The 16,192-nt window shown below is 40.4% G+C and overlaps 1 protein-coding gene across 1 annotated transcript in view; it reads left to right on the top strand.

Annotated features, from left to right (window-relative positions):
- Positions 1 to 265: 265 nt before the first annotated feature.
- LOC143974564 (neuronal acetylcholine receptor subunit alpha-7-like) overlaps positions 266 to 16,192 on the top strand; it is a 290,385-nt gene continuing 274,458 nt past the window's right edge. The window contains exon 1 of the mRNA XM_077476094.1: positions 266 to 745. Within this exon, the coding sequence (XP_077332220.1) occupies positions 667 to 745 (79 nt within the window). The 5' untranslated portion in view covers positions 266 to 666. The remainder of the gene's footprint in view (positions 746 to 16,192) is intronic.

Raw genomic sequence — 16,192 nt, 5'->3', positions numbered from 1 at the left:
CAATTTTATTAAATGAAACTTAGCACCCTATAAAGTAACTTAAAATAAAATCATGCACCATTGATTATGCAATATTCTTATGCAATGTAAAAATCTATCCAGTATTTTAAGTGAAATACATAGAGTGTGTGCATATCTTGCCAAGAAATAAACCTGTTTAAGCTAGTAGGGCTCTATACATTTTGTGCTAGTAACACTGCTGACCCATCTGATGACTAAGAGGCTGTAGAAAACAGTAAAAAGAGAGAGCAGATCTCCTAGGTGTATAAGCTGCTTTGTGCTCCAGAGCTCTGAGCATCCTTTACTCTCTCTAGTCTTCCCCATGCAGCATGCTCTTTACATACACAGCAAAGCACTGACATCCCTCTTTATCCAATGAACAATATCTATTGGCTCTTTTTATCCTTCTTGCCTGTTATTTCTCTCTGTAGTGCAAAGAAGAACCCAGTGCTACCTGCCTAGCACCATTTATGCAAGATTCAGAAATGTAGCAACAGCTGGAAGTTTATGTCACCTGTGGGGTACAATGTTTTACTGGTCCTGCTGCTTTTTCAGTGAAGATGCTTTATTTAGACAACAGCTAAAAAAGATTCAGTGCTGGATCTTTATCAATTCAGTGTGTGAATTGCATTGACTTCATCCCCCTAGCCCTGTATTGCTAATACAATGCTTTTGGAGAACTGTCTGAGATTTCTAGCTTATGGTTTTTCCCTATGGATTTTTCTCTTTCTGACCTTCCTCAGAGGTAAGTACTTTATGTGATTATTTCATCAGCTTTTGCTTTCTTTTGTTCATAGGAATGCATGCAGTACACATTACTGTTGAGGTAATGGGACTCAAACTAAAACCTTCATTGATTATTTACAGGCAACTGGGACATTGTGACCTGTAGCTCAATGACGGTGTAAAGGAATTTAAAACCACTTTTTGGGAACCTTATGGTTTATGAATGAGTCTTTGGGTTAAAGGTGTGCAGTTATTTACCACTATTGCAACAATTGTTTTTTTTTTCTTAGTAATTAATATGGGCAATTATATAATTTTATTATGTTAATTCCTGTTTTTACTTTCACATGCATTTATCATTTTCTTCATATTAATATGCATATTAAGTGACGAGGGTCAATGATTGAGTCAAACCATAACATTGCTACGGTTGTTACACAAATGTATTCGTATTCAAAGTGTTAACATTTTCTTAAAAAAACACTTGCTGCAACTACCCAATCAACCACAGTAGTGTTATAGTTTGCTCAAATACCTATCACTGCCATGTTTTTATGAGCAGCTTGGTCTGTAAATGTGAAGAATAATACAGTAGAACCTTGGATTGCAAGCATAATTCTTTCCAGAAACATGCTTGTAATCCAAACCACTTGTATATCAAAGCAAATTTCCCCATAAGAAATAATGGAGACGCAACTGATTTGTTCCACAACCATTTATTCATAGGTCCTTCGGTTTATAGTCCATATAAATAGATTATATGACCAGTTTGTGTAACCATAAAATGTCCATCCACAAATGGAAAAGGGGATTAAAAGCAAAATTCAGCCAGAGCTAAAGAGTATAAAAGAGAAGAGAGGTGCCTCTAAGTGTAGCAATATGTTGCTAAAAGCTGTACCTTCATTAAATGGAACCATATTGCTACACTTAGAGGGGCCTCTCTTCTCTTTTATACTCCGTTGTGACATGACGCTACTTGTTTATCAAGACATCACTTGTATAGCAAGTCAAAATTTATTTTAAAAATTTTGCTTGTCTTGCAAAACTCTCAAACCAAGGTTTTAATGTATAAATAAAGACAGGATAAAAACATGTTATACTAAAAACTCTTTACAAGTATACTGTTATCAGAATCTTGGTCTTTAAATGTGGAGAATATAATAAGTAAAGGCAGGATAAAAACATGTTATACTAAAAACTCTTTACAAGTATACTATTATCAGAATCTTGGTCTGTAAATGTGGAGAGCAATATAAATAGACAGGATAAAAACATATTATACTAAAAACTCTTTACATTTATAGTATTATCAGAATCTTGGTCTGCAAATGTGGAGATTAATATAAATAAAGACAGAATAAAAAATATGCTAAAAACTCTTTATATGCATACTATTATCATAATCTTGGTCTGTTAATGTGAAGAATAATATAAATAAATATTGGATAAAAATATATATATATTATACTAATAACTCTTTACACGAATACCATTATCAAAGTCTCAGAATATTTTTTACTTTCTGAGAAAAATATTGAACAACACACAATTTAATTATAGAGGAGAGAATACAAATAAAATATAACGTGCAAATGTGTGAAATTACTATAAATGCAGTAATCTTATTATTAGATATCTGTGCATTGCATTTTGCCACTTTAACTGACAACTGCGTGGTTGTGCGACACTAACCAAATAAAATGCATTCCCCCCCCCTCCCCCACAAATAGAGCATTCTTTTGATAGTATTTGATCACCTCTGCATTTTTATTTTTCACGCTAGAAACAAAGAACGACCGACAATTTTGAAAAAGAAACCAATATTTTTTACTTTCTGCTCTAAAACACATGTACTTTTTTTTTTTTATCACAATTCTTCATCAGTTTAGGCTACATGTTTTTGCTACAAATGCAGTAATCTTATTATTAGATATCTGTGCATTTCATTTTGTCACTTTAACTGCCAACTGCGCGGTTATGCGAAACTGTACACAAATAAAATGCATTTCCTTTTTCCCCACAAATAGAGCATTCTTTTGATGTCATTTAATCACCTCTGCGTTTTATTTTTTGCGCTAGAAACAAAGAACGACCGTCAATTTTTTGAAAAAAAAACAATATTTTATACTTTCTGCTCTAAAACACATCCGATAATTAAAAAAAATTAATAAATCACAATTATTCATCAATTTAGGCCAATATGTATTCTGCTACATGTTTTTGGTAAAAAAAAATCCCAATAAGCGTATATTGACTTGGTTTGCGTAAAAGTTATAGCAGCTACAAACTATGGGATATTTTTCTTTATTTCATTTTTATATAATATATATATATTTTTTTACTAGTAATGGCGGCGATCAGTGACTTATAGCGGGACTGTAATATTGCGGAGGACAAATTGGACACCTAACTGACACTTTGCACACTTTTTTGGGGAAGCAGTGACTCTATTACAGTGATCAGTGCTAAAAATATACATTGCCACTGTACTAATGACACTGGCAGGGAAAGGGTTAGCATCAAGAGCGATCAAAGTTAACTGTGTGCTTAGCTAATGTTTCCGTGTAGTGGAGGAGGTGCTTTTACTAGTGGAAGACATGGATTGGTGTTTCTGCTTTACAGAAACACAGGATCCATGTCTTCTGTACTGACAGAATGACAACCAATCACAAGGGGAGCAAGCCTAAAGGAATATGGACCATCCACATAGCAAACAAATTGTTCCGCTGCACATGATTCTTTATTCACAGTAATCATTGCTTTACCTTTTTCACTAAGCTATGTAATCATTAGCTTTTTTAGGGCTCTTTCACATGGATGTGTCCGTGTACGGAGCCCGCTTTGCTCAGAGGGGGATCGCTCAGTCTATCCCCGCTGAGCAGGAAGATGAAAGGACCTTCTATGCACACTGTACAGGGAGGGACCTGTCAGAGCGCCGCTCTCCCCTATGGGGGATCAGATGAGGACGGACCATAGAGTGCGTCATCACCCGATCCGATCCGCAGACGCATGGAAAAGTAGGTTCTTCCTCCGTCACACTTTTTCGGATTGGAGCGGGTCGGATGTCAGCGGACATGTCACTGCTGACATCCGACTCTCCATAGAGGTCTATTGAGCATCCGTTCAGGTCCGCCTAAAAAACTGAAAGGCGGACCTGAACGGACAGTCCATGTGAAAAAGGCCTTACTATGTGAACAGTCCCTTTACTAATTTGTGTAAACGGATATGATGGTGGATAACTCTAAGCCCCTGTACACACGGTCAGAGATTTCGACAACCAAATCCGTCGGATTTTCTCAGTCGGATTTTGTCCATCAGATCTTGTCCGAAACTGTTGCATACACACGGTCGGACTAAGTTGTCGAAAAATCCGATCTTTCAGAACGTGATGACGTAATTTCGTTACGATGGGACTACATTCAGGCTAGTAGCCAATAGCTTTGATGTAGGAATTTGATCTGAGCATGTGTGGCACTTGGTCCGATCAAAATTCGCTACACATGATCGGAGTATGTCCGACCGGCCCAGTTGGTCGGGAAATATTTCCAACATGTTGGAAAATTGGGTCCGACAGATATTCCAACGGAATCAGTCCGATGCATACCACACACAGTCGGATTATCAGACGACACGGTCCGATAGGACACATTCCGACGGATTCTCCGACCGTGTGTACAAGGGCAAACACTGCATCCCTGTAAAGTACAAAGCCAAAAGAACTAAAGTTCTTTTTGCAGTGTTCCTTTACTAAATCAATCCCAAAGTTTTAAAGAGTAGTGGCAACTATAGCTGGAACTGGCCCATGTACGTATATGTTATAAAAAACATTTACTCCAAGAAGCACACTGGAAACATATTGTGCAAAATGTGTCAAATGCGCCATTTGGTTTCTCAAAGAGAATCAGCCACAACTGGGCTTAAGCAAATATTTGCATATTTAGTCTCTAATGATTGCATATGCAAAGCCTACTCATTATGGAATTATATTTACCTGTTTATTTAGCTTTGCATACCATTTCTGACAAGGAGAGCACACCAAGGTTGACCATAGATGCCTCATTTATATTCCGATCAACCAGAGGGAGATTCCCCCGTTTACGCAATGAAGGTGCACGGAGGAATCCCCCCTGCTTTGCCATTATATTCTGACAGCGGGACTTCTCTGCCGTTCGGAAAACAATAAATCTGAGCTGTCCTTTCAGCACCAACCAATCACTGATCTAATCTCGTAGACTTCACCTAAATAACATTTCCATAGTACTCCCCCTTTTAACCAATGGAGACACTAAGCAACTTATTCACTCCCTTGCTATCTCTCACCTTGACCATTGAAACTTCTTCTTCATAGGCCCTTTTTCTATGCAGGCTACCCTCCCTTCAGTCTATCATGAATGCTGCTGCCAGACTCATCCACCTTACCAACCGCTCAGTGTCCCCCACACCCCTCTGCCAATCCCTCAACTGGCTTCTGATTTCCCAGCAAAAAAATAAAAAATCTAAATACTAACAACATACAAAGGAATTTACAACTCTGCCTCAAGCTACATAACCAATATTGTCTCAATATATCACCCAAGCCGTCATCTTCACTCCCTCCAAGATCTCCTGCTCTCTAGCTCTCTTGTCTCCTCCTCTCATTTCCAGGACATCCCCAGAGCTTCTCCCATCTTCTGAAACTTTGTACCCCAATCTATCCTGCTAACTCCTGCTTTGTCCACTTTTAGGTGATCCCTGAAAACGCAGCTCTTCAGAGAAGCCTATCTTGCCATGGGCTAACAACTAAATCTCTTTCCTATCAGTTCATCCCTCACAGTTAATTACCTTTTGTTTCACTTGCCCCTCCCTACAAGATTGTAAGCTCTCAGGAGCAGGACCCTCCTAAAGCTTTGCACAGACTAGTAGTTTATTTTCATTCAACCCGGTAGGGTTGAACGAAAAAAAAACTGAAAACTCAGGGGGAGTCGCTATACTAAGTATCTGATGTTAGCACAACAACCTCCCCTACTGTGTTATTGTGTTCTGACAGAAGAACACACCCTCACCAGAACACTCCAGTCAGAGCTCTCAGCCATTGGCTGAGAGCGCTGATTTGTGAGCTGAACGGCAAACCTTTTTCGGTCATGCCCAGCTGGCTTCTGTTGGACCAATTCCAGTACATACGGGCCGAATGTACTAGACTTAACCCTCTTATATTAAATTGTATTGTTGATGTACTGTCTCCCTTTGTATTGTAAAACACTACACAAACTGTTGGTGCTATATAAATCCTGTATTATAATAATAATAATAATAATAATAATAATAATAAATAGTGGCTGCAGCTAACTGACTGCAGCTGGCTGATTGAGATAACATTTCTAACAGTCCTGTTACAACAAGTCAATTGTTAGATCAACTTCTGTCGAGCAAGACCAGCCAGCGATGGATAGAAAGTCATCCAGTCTGCTGAACCAGACGAATTTCAATCCATCTATGGGTAGCTTAATAAGCACCTTAAAGTCTGATAGTTTCTGTCCTTTGAGCTGATTGGTCTCCTACTGATAACACACGTTCTATCATGACTCCTAAATGTGTCCAAAAAATATCATATAACAGAGCCCTGTAGTTAAAGTAATAGTAAAGCCTTATTTTTTATTTTGTTTTTTTTGTTTTTCTTTATAACAAACATGTTATACTTTACCTGCTCTGTGCAGTAGCTTTGCACAGAGCAGCCCAGGTCCTCCTTTTCTTGGATCCCACACCGGTGCTCCTGGTTCCTCCCTCCCACCACAGCTCTGTGTGTCCTTTCACACACAAAGTCATGGCTCCAGCTCCTGATTGGCCCACTGGCTGTGATTGACAGTAGAGGGAGCCAATGGCTCCCACTGCTGCCAAAAGCCAATCAGGAGTGTGAGTTCCCAGAGAGGCAAGGCTCTTGTGGACATGGCTGGATCGAGAGGAGGCTCAGGTAAGTATTAGGGGGGTTGCTACACACAGAAGTTTTTTTTACCTTGATGCATAGAATGCATGAAGGTATAAAGACTTTGTGCCTTTACAACCACTTTAAGATGAATGTAAACTAGTATGGGGACCTCGTATGCGATACTGCAATGCACACTCATGGGTTGGAAAAGAGCATGTTTTATCAGCATGAGGTCTGGCAGTGATTGTCAAACATTATGAGCTCTGTCAACACATGGAGGCTGATTTTCTAAATTTGAGAATCTTCGCTCAATAAATTAGGTTGGTGATTATTTATTCATGTGAAAAACAAGTTCACCATATATTTATTGAAATCTTACCCCAGTCTTCTAATGTAAATAAACAGCAAAGTGTTTTTAAACCATTAGAAAATTACAGATACCAACTTTAAAGTGGTTGTAAACTCTGTTACGCCACTTTTACCTGCAGGTAAGGCTATAATAAGGCTTACATGCAAGTACCGTGAATATCTCCTAAACTTGCATACTTTAGGAGATATTCAGTATATGCTCTGCTGCCGATGTCATTGGCACATGCACACTGGTGCCATTTCTTCAGGACTTGTGCCATGACTGGAGTTCTCCCATGCACATGGGTGGGGGTGATGTCATCACGGCTCCGGCCAACCACAGTGCCCGAGCCACAAACCCGGAAGTAACTCCAGTGAAAGATGTCGGACGTGTACCCAGAGTGCCGATGCCGATTCAGGGCATCGTTCTGAGGTAAGTATTTCAAAATTAGCTAGTATACGATGCATTCTACCGTAGCTCATTATGCCTTTGTCTTGCAGGGTTTTTTTTTGTTTTTGTTTTTTGTCGGAGGTTTACAACCTCTTTAAAGTCTGTGTTGTGAACTTTGACAATGAATACCTTCACATTAAAAGCAGCTAGAGAGATGAGTTTGGGTCTATTTAAAACCCATCTACTGCCTGTTAAGAGCTAAAAAGTTGAATGTCCATAGCCTGTGCACAGTTGCAATTTGACTAAAGTTTTTCAACTTCTCTAGTGAATCAACTTTCTAATCTCAGTTGCAGAATTCTCCTTAGACAAAGTAATGGAAAAGGGGGCAAATACAAATATTTGTGAGTGGGTATGCACAATAATATTACAGAATGAATATTAAAATATTACAGGGTGGCGCTGCCTGAAGGACAGGGGCACCCTGTTCCATATATACTGGACTTGCCCTTTGATAGCCCCATTCTGGAAATCAATCCCACAGCTCCTTATCCGGGTATTTGAGGTGCCTGTCCCGTTCGTACCCAAGTTCTTCCTATTTGGCTTGTCCCAACCAAAGATGGCTAAGCCATCCAGGAAGCTTCTACGACATATCCTCACAGCAGCCCGTTGCCTAATAGCTCTTAACTGGAAGAGCCGACTGGCCCCATCTATGGAAGCCCTTTATTCCAGGATAAAGGACGTAGAACTTATGGAACAAATGACTGCCAGAATACGGGACAGGCTGGAGGAATTTGACCAAGTCTGGGAGAGATGGCGGCTGCGGGAGGACTAAGGGCAATTTGGATAAGGTATGGCGACCTGGATCTCTGGCTCTTTCTTTTCTTTTTCTTCTCTGTCTTTTCCCTTTTCACCTCCCCTGTTTCTATAGCGGACTTCATCTGCTACGAATTACATGTTTTGCATAGGCCGCAAGGCAGCGCATACCGGGCCGTAGGGGTCGTGGGATGGGCAGCTGACTTTTGGTGTCCCCTGCCCCCCAGCACTCCACCGTCCAAACTACTGAAATCTACTGCACACGCCTGTGATTTGACACTGCATATCGCATGTCTATTCTTACTCTTGCAAAGCTATGTAGATACTCGCCTACCACTGTACTTCTGTACTGTTTATGTTCCTATGCAACAGCTGGAAATTAATAAAACGTTATTTGATAAAAAAAATATATATTACAGGGAGTGCGAATATGTGCAGAATCTGGGATGGCCGCTTAGTCCTGGAGCTGTGCACATGGCCGGACATTACTTGTTCCATGTGGGGGGCCCTAAGGCTTTTCTTCCTGGCATCTCGCACCACCACATTTCCCAGACAGACCCAGCAACAGCGCATAGCCGAAGGGCGTGGTCATAGGGCCTGTTCTCACCTGCCGCCAACCAGTCAATCCTCAGCAGCTTCACCCAAGATGGCATCAGCTCCTCCACCACAGCAGCCACATGGAGCCTTCTCATCCGGCCCCACTACAGATATGGACTCTACGGTTGCATCTCGGGGCTCACTGCCACCCCCCTGCATTCCAGGCCAAGTCAGAACTTTTCCTGCCTCTACTGAATCCTTAATTGAGCTGACACTGGACTATTTACTGTTATAACAGCCATTACCCTCACCAGGTCTTAGGTACTCTTAGGTCATCGACACCCCTTTCAATATTATCACTCTTGTAGGACAGATATCCTGCTGCTTCAAGAAATTAACTTCCCTAAGCCGTATCAGCCTTCCTTCCTTCACAAACAATACCCGGTCTTCTGGCCAATGCGACCGACAAAACTAGAAAGGTAGATATCTGTTTTTCAAAATGTGTCTCCTTTAACCATGTGCAGGAAATCAGAGACCCAGAAGGGAGGTTTCTTTTGGTTAAAAGGTTAGTGGGGGAACAATTGTGCTCCATTATCTCCTACCGTGCCCCAAACGTCAGTCAGGCTGCCTTCTTCACTGAATTGCTTTGCTCCTTAAAGCCATATCTGAAGGGGCAGGTTATCTGCGGGGGGGGGGGGGGGGGGACACTAATCTCACCTTAGAATTGTTAGGTAAATCGAACCCACGCACCTTCATGTCTGAAATGGACACTTAAGGCTGGTTTAAGGGTGGCTAAAATGTTACCTTCTCTTAATTTAGTCATTGAATGGTGTGAGTTCCATCTAGTAACCAGAGATTATACTTTTTTTTCGACATTGCATTCCACGTACTTTCCTATTGACCATATTTTTGTCTCATCCTCCCTGGTGCCCAGTATTCACAAGGCTATTATTAAGGCTGTAGCATGGTCAGACCACTCTATGACAAAGATAGGTTACGGTCACTTTTAGCACATATACTGAATCCTTGCATGCAAACCTTTGCAGTGACCAGGGTGAGTTGTTCTGATGGCACATATTCCCAAAACCCTCGTAACGTGTTGGAAGCTTTTAGAGGTCGCTATGCCTCCCTGTACAAACCCCTGGGACTGGAGGATCCTCAATCCTGCACAGTACTTACAAGGTATGTTGCTTCTCAAAATTTCTTTAGGGTATAGGGAGCGTATGGAGGCCCCTTTCACGTCACATGAGATTATAGCTGCCATTAAATCCACAAAGATGGGTTCTGCTCGGGGCCAGATGGCTTTCTGGCTCTATATTACTGCAAATTTCAGGATTTTTTGGTCCCTCATTTGACTCAGTATTTTAATGCCCTACGGCAGGGATATGCAATTAGCAGACCTCCAGCTGTTGCAGAACTGCAAGTCCCTGAGGCATAGCAAGACTCTGACAGCCACAAGCATGACACCAAGAGGCAGAGGCATGATGGAACTTGTAGTTTTGCAACAGCTGGAGGCCCGCTAATTGCATATCCCTGCCCTACGGGATGGAGCCTCACGTATGCCATATATATCGGTTATTCCAAAACCTAATAAGGATCCGGGGAGGTTGAAAACTACCAGCCCATCTCACTAATTGATAATGACATTAATCTAAATGTTTGCCATTGCTTAATGCACTTTTTGGATGTTAAATTATGTGTTTATAGTTAAGCGTTTGTAGGAATATTCACTTTTAAATTTTTGTACACTGTGTACTTCACATATTTATTGACATAGTTAATTAAGGAGCGCAACACCACTTTATACATTTAGATTTCACTCACTCAGGGGAGGGTTTGAACCCCTGTCGGTGCTTTGCTGCAACCATAATCCTTTTTGTTTTTTTATTAATTTTGTGTACTTTCCTTTTTCTATAATTACTGTGGCGCGAGGGTAATCTTCTTACATATAATGACATTAATCTGTTTACAAAAGTACTGGTTAATAGACTGTCATCTTTCATCAACTTGTATGTACATAGGGATCAGGTTGGCTTTATCCTGGGTCACCAGGGACCAGATCAGATTAGGATAGCATGAGATATCATTCTGATCCCATCACAATTGAACGTGGCACACGACAGGGGTGTCCACTGCCCCCACTGCTCTTTGCTATTGTGATCAAAACCATTCTTCAGACCCTAGGTGACTTTTGTAAGATTTCTGGGCTCATGGTGAACCAGACAAAATCTTCTGCTATGAATATGAATGGTCCTGCCTCGCTGCTCTCACGTATATGGGAATCCTTTCCATTTCCATGGCATGATGTGTCTCTTCCATATATGGAGGTTAATCTCTCCCTTTCATACTTGTCGTTATATGAGGTAATTTTCGGCATCTGTAACAGGTGCTTTCCAGCTGGGCCCTGTACGAGCTCTAGTGGCTAGGTAGAATACATGCAATCAAAATTACTCTTTTGCCTAAACTTTTAGATTTATTTAGATCCTTACCAGTTACTAGACATATGCGATTCATTTCCCAAAATTCGTATGTTCGGGAGGATCCGAAATACGAATTGCCGTGCGTCCGAATTCTGTACGCAATACGAACTTTTGTTTACGAATTTCGGATTTTGGATCAGTTGTCGTCATTATGCTTATGTCTGCACAGGGATGGTGGGATCCCCTCATAATATGCACAGCAGAGGTACAGCACCCGGAAGAAATCAGCATAGCACAGGGATGGTGGAAGCCCCTCATAATAAGCAGCCCCAGGAGGAAGTCAGCATAGCACAGGGATGGTGGGAGCCCCTCATAATAAGCAGCCCCAGGAGGAACAGGCGCAAACTGGACCAGCGGTGCATGGCAGACAATCCGCTTCTCTCTTTCTCATCTAATGAAACTTCGTATTTCGGATAGGAAATTCTTCAACGGAATTACGTATTTTGGATAAAAAACAAACTTCCATCAGCATCAACTGTCATATTGAGGTATATTTTTGCCTTTAAATTCATCGTAAAGAACGTTCGTACACGTTAACGAACCTAACGACAATTCGTATTTCATACGAAACGGAATTTCGGACACGAAATACGAAGTACGAATTCATTTTAATACGAATCGAAACGGAACAGAACGAAACAAATTTATTGACGGCGCCCATGTCTACCAGTTACATATAGTTACATAGTATGTGAGGTTGAAAAAAGACACAAGTCCATCAAGTCCAACCTAGTTAGGGTCTCTAAATATTGAAATTCATTGGGGGCACTAAAGGCCATGGACTGGCATGCTCCAATTCATTAATTCCCCGTTCGGGGGGGGGGGGGGGGGTCTTGGTGTTCCCAATTTATATGCTTACTATAAGGCAGCGCAATTAATGCAACTGTCGGTTGTTTATTCTTGTCACGATAGGCCGGATTGACTTTGAATGGAGCATCAGACTATTTCATCCTTCACAATTGATTTCCTTTTATGGTGCCCCCTTAAAGAGAGACCCTTAATATTGGGCAACCTATATACATGTTCCCTTATCCATGACGCCCAGAATGGTACAAACATCTATTCCTTCTACGCCAACTTTCTTTCCAACTTAGGTTTCCTCATGTCTCCTGAATTCTCATTTTTCCTGATTTACTTCTTCTGTCTTTCTTCTCTTTCTTCTCTTTTTGGACACCTTGTTGTCCATCTTTCATATTCATAATTTTATCTTAGTTGATGTGGTATTGATAGTGACTTCTGGTATTTTGCACTGATCAGGCGTGCCTTATGAATACCTTGTTGTGTAACATGCTCTGTAGCAATACCAATGGCCTTTATATACACTCCCATGCATTTCAGGGTTTTTTGTTATTGGTTCTTGGTACTGCCTTCAGGTCTCCTGTTTTTTTTTTGTAATTTTGTAACTACAACCTTGTGTTATAGATTTATGATACATGTATGTGTTGTTTTCGACAATGTGATATTGTTGACGTGTTTTTCTATGCTGAGATAAATAAATAAAAATAAGAATGTAAAATATTACATAAGCTCATTCATGGCTGGCTCTTTTAATTTCCTAGCCCCAGTTTTGAACATATCTTTTACTAAGCCTAAATGATAAGTGTATCTTACACATCTATGTAGGGCCACAGATTCAAGAAAATGTGACAGTTTTTTTTTCTAAAAATCTGTTTGGCAAGCAGTTGACCTGTAAGGTTCAATTACCATTGTGCCACTGTTTGCTTCAGCTATGTATTCTCCCTAATATTACCTGCTTCCAATTTGCAGTTGAGGTATGGGGATTGAAATCTTTATCAGGCTGGAGGTTATTAACTGTGAGACATTCTGTCACAGACTCATCCCATTTGTTAAATGTAGACTGGGGCAGGCACCAGTCACTAGATACTGTAAATTGTCTGAGGGTATGAACAATCGCAGCAGGACCCTGGAGGCTGCTTCATTCTAGGCCAGATTTTCTGCAAAAGAAGATTCTCTGTTATGTGTATCCTTTTGCTTTCCAAATCCCCAGGAGTACACTTATAGCATGGTCAGACCACTCTATGACAAAGACAGGTTACAGTCACTTTTAGCACATATACTGAACTTTGCACCAAGTTCACTATATGGACCACCTATATGGTAATCATATCCCCCTTTATACCCCTTTTCTCAAATTCAGTTTAGGTAAGTGGAGGTCCTCCATGTCTATTACTGGTTTGGTTGGCCTTCTCTTTCTCCAGTCCTCCAATATGCTTTTTATGAATTGGTGTCCAGAACTAAACTGCATATTCCAGATGAGGTCTTACTGATGCTTTGTACAGGATGTCTCCCATTCTGGAGTCTCCTGTATACTTCTTTAATATACTTCTTTAATATATTGAAGCTTTTTGAATGCTTTGGAAATGGAATCTTGGCATTGCATGGTATTATTAACCACTTCAGCCCTGAAAGGATTTGCCCCTTAATGACCAGGCTATTTTTTGCGAAACGGCACTGCATCACTTTAACTGACAAACAAATAGAGCTTTATTTTGGTGGTGTTTGATCACCTCTGCAGTTTTTATTTTTGTGTTATAAACAAAAGAAGAGAGACAATTTTGAAAAAAAAGCAATATTTTTTACTTTTTGCTATAATAAATATCCCCCCAAACATTTTAAAATACAAATGTTAAAATCAGTTTAGGCCAATATGTATTCTTCTACATATTTTTGGTAAAAAAAAATTGCATATTGAAAGCGTATATTGATTGGTTTGCACAAAAGTTATAGCGTTTACAAAATAGGGGATAGATTTATGGCATTTTTATTATACATTAATTTTTTTTACTAGTAATGGCAGCGATCTTCAATTTTTATTGGGACTGCAATATTGCTGCAGACAGATCGGACACTTTTGACACTTTTTTGGGACCACTGATATTTAAACAGCGATCAGAGCTAAAAATAGCTACTGATTACTGTATAAATGTCTTTGGCAGGGAAGAGGTTAAAAACAAACCCAAGGATAGATCCAAGGAAAAAACAATCTTTACTCACCGGCCAGCCCGCTGACAACTGAATCAACCTATCTAACAGTATACTTAGTATACCCACAATCGTCTCACGGGGAGGCTGAACGGGGAGATGCCGAAGTAAACAGAATCTCCCTGTTCTGCCTAGCAACAAGTGACACTGATCTCTGCTCCATGTGATTGGAGCAGTGATCAGTGTTCACTAAGACATAGCCCAGCCCCCCCAGAGTTAGTAACACGCCCCTAGGATACACTTAACCCCTACACTGCCACCCCCCTGATTAACCCCTTAACCTACCACACACAGTTGGATTATCCGACAACACGGTCCGATAGGACACATTCCGACGGATTCTCCGACCGTGTGTACAAGGGCTAAAAGTGGTTAAAACCGTTGGATGATCCCAGAGGTTCCATAATCATTCCTTCCCAAGGGTGGAAAGAGTTTGACCCAATAAAGGCTTGCAATCAGTCAAGGACATCCTCAGAGGGTAAGAGGGGGGGCAAAACCCTGCAGCAAATTCACAATGATATCATTGTATCAGGTATCGGATGGATTCTAATGTGTTCTTCATTGGTGCCAATTAGGTTCCAAATGTTTATTTATTATTAATATGTTTATATATTGTTGTTGTAATAATAATAATGAGATGTTATGTGACGGGGAGAATTAAATGATGTGGATGTTTATTTGATTATTAGTGTATTTGTGTGTTGATGTGATTAAATAATGATGGTGAAGAGAATAAGGAAATTAATGAGTGAGAGTGAAGGTGTGATAGGCCATGATGAATAAGTATAAATAAAGAGTATATAAAATTGGAATAAATGTGAAATAAAAATAAAATAGAAAACATGTGTGAAATAAATCGGCTATGAATGTGATGTTTAAAAATGTACATAAAAATAGGGACTATCAAACAAAACAGGCAAGGTGGTATGTGATGTAATAAGGATAATGTATGGTGACAGGCAGTGCAAGCCTGGAAACCATATGTGAAAATAACCTACATTTATATTGTTATTAGTATGAATCCTATTGTGGTGCAGTGGTGCGGTGGTTAGCACTCTCACCTGGCAGTAAAAAGGTTTGCTGGTTCGTATCCTAACCATAACACTACCTGCTGGAGTTTGAATGTTTTCCCTGTGCCTGCGTGCATTTCCTCCGGGTACTCCGTTGTCCTCCTACACTCCAAAGACATGGCTTCTGTCCAAAATTGACCCTAGTGTCTAAATGTGGGTTAGATTGTGGGTTCCTTGAGGGTAGGGACCAATGTGAGTGTGCAGTGTATGTGTAAATTGACGGTGCTATATGGGTACCTTAAATAAAAATAATAATATAATAGATGAGATGAAATATATAGGGATAATTGTAGACACGCACACTCACTCAGGTTGAACTGGATGGACTGGTGTCTTTATTCAACCTTACTAACTATGTAACTATGATTGGGAGAGACGATTGGCGGCACATTGATTATCATCACAGCCCCCTCAGTTATGCAAATCACCTGTAAATCAGTGCCCAGCAGTGTGCCAACAATAAAGTGTGCCAGTGCCAATCAGAGCCCACCACAGTGCCAATCAGTGCCCAGCAGTAACACCTGTCAGTAATCTTTCATTACCTCATCATCAGTGCCGCCTATTGGTGCCCATCAGTGGTGCATATCAGTGCCACTTTATTGGTGCTGATCAGTGCCTGTCAGTGAAGGGGAAAATAACTTTTATGACAAACTAAGAAAAACTTTTTGTCAAAAACGTTGATCTTTTTAGCAAAAAATAAAAACCCCAGAGGTGATCAAATACCACCAAAAGAAAGCTCTATTTGTGGGAAGAAAATTATAAAAATTTAGTTTGGGTACAGTGTTGTATGGCCGCGCAATGGTCATTCAAAGTGTGACAGCGCTGAAAGCTGAATATTGACCTGGGCAGGAAGGGGGTAAAAGTGTCCCGTATTGAAGCTGTTAAAACAATTCTTCTAATAGTTATAACCGAAATCAGCCCT

This window comes from Lithobates pipiens, unplaced genomic scaffold, assembly GCF_037356315.1.
Source record: "Lithobates pipiens isolate NorthernLeopardFrog02 unplaced genomic scaffold, aLitPip1_a1.2 Scaffold_13, whole genome shotgun sequence".
In the NCBI taxonomy this organism is placed as follows: Eukaryota; Metazoa; Chordata; class Amphibia; order Anura; family Ranidae; genus Lithobates; species Lithobates pipiens.
Note: the sequence above shows the minus strand (reverse complement) of the source record. Positions and strands in the feature narration are given on the sequence as shown.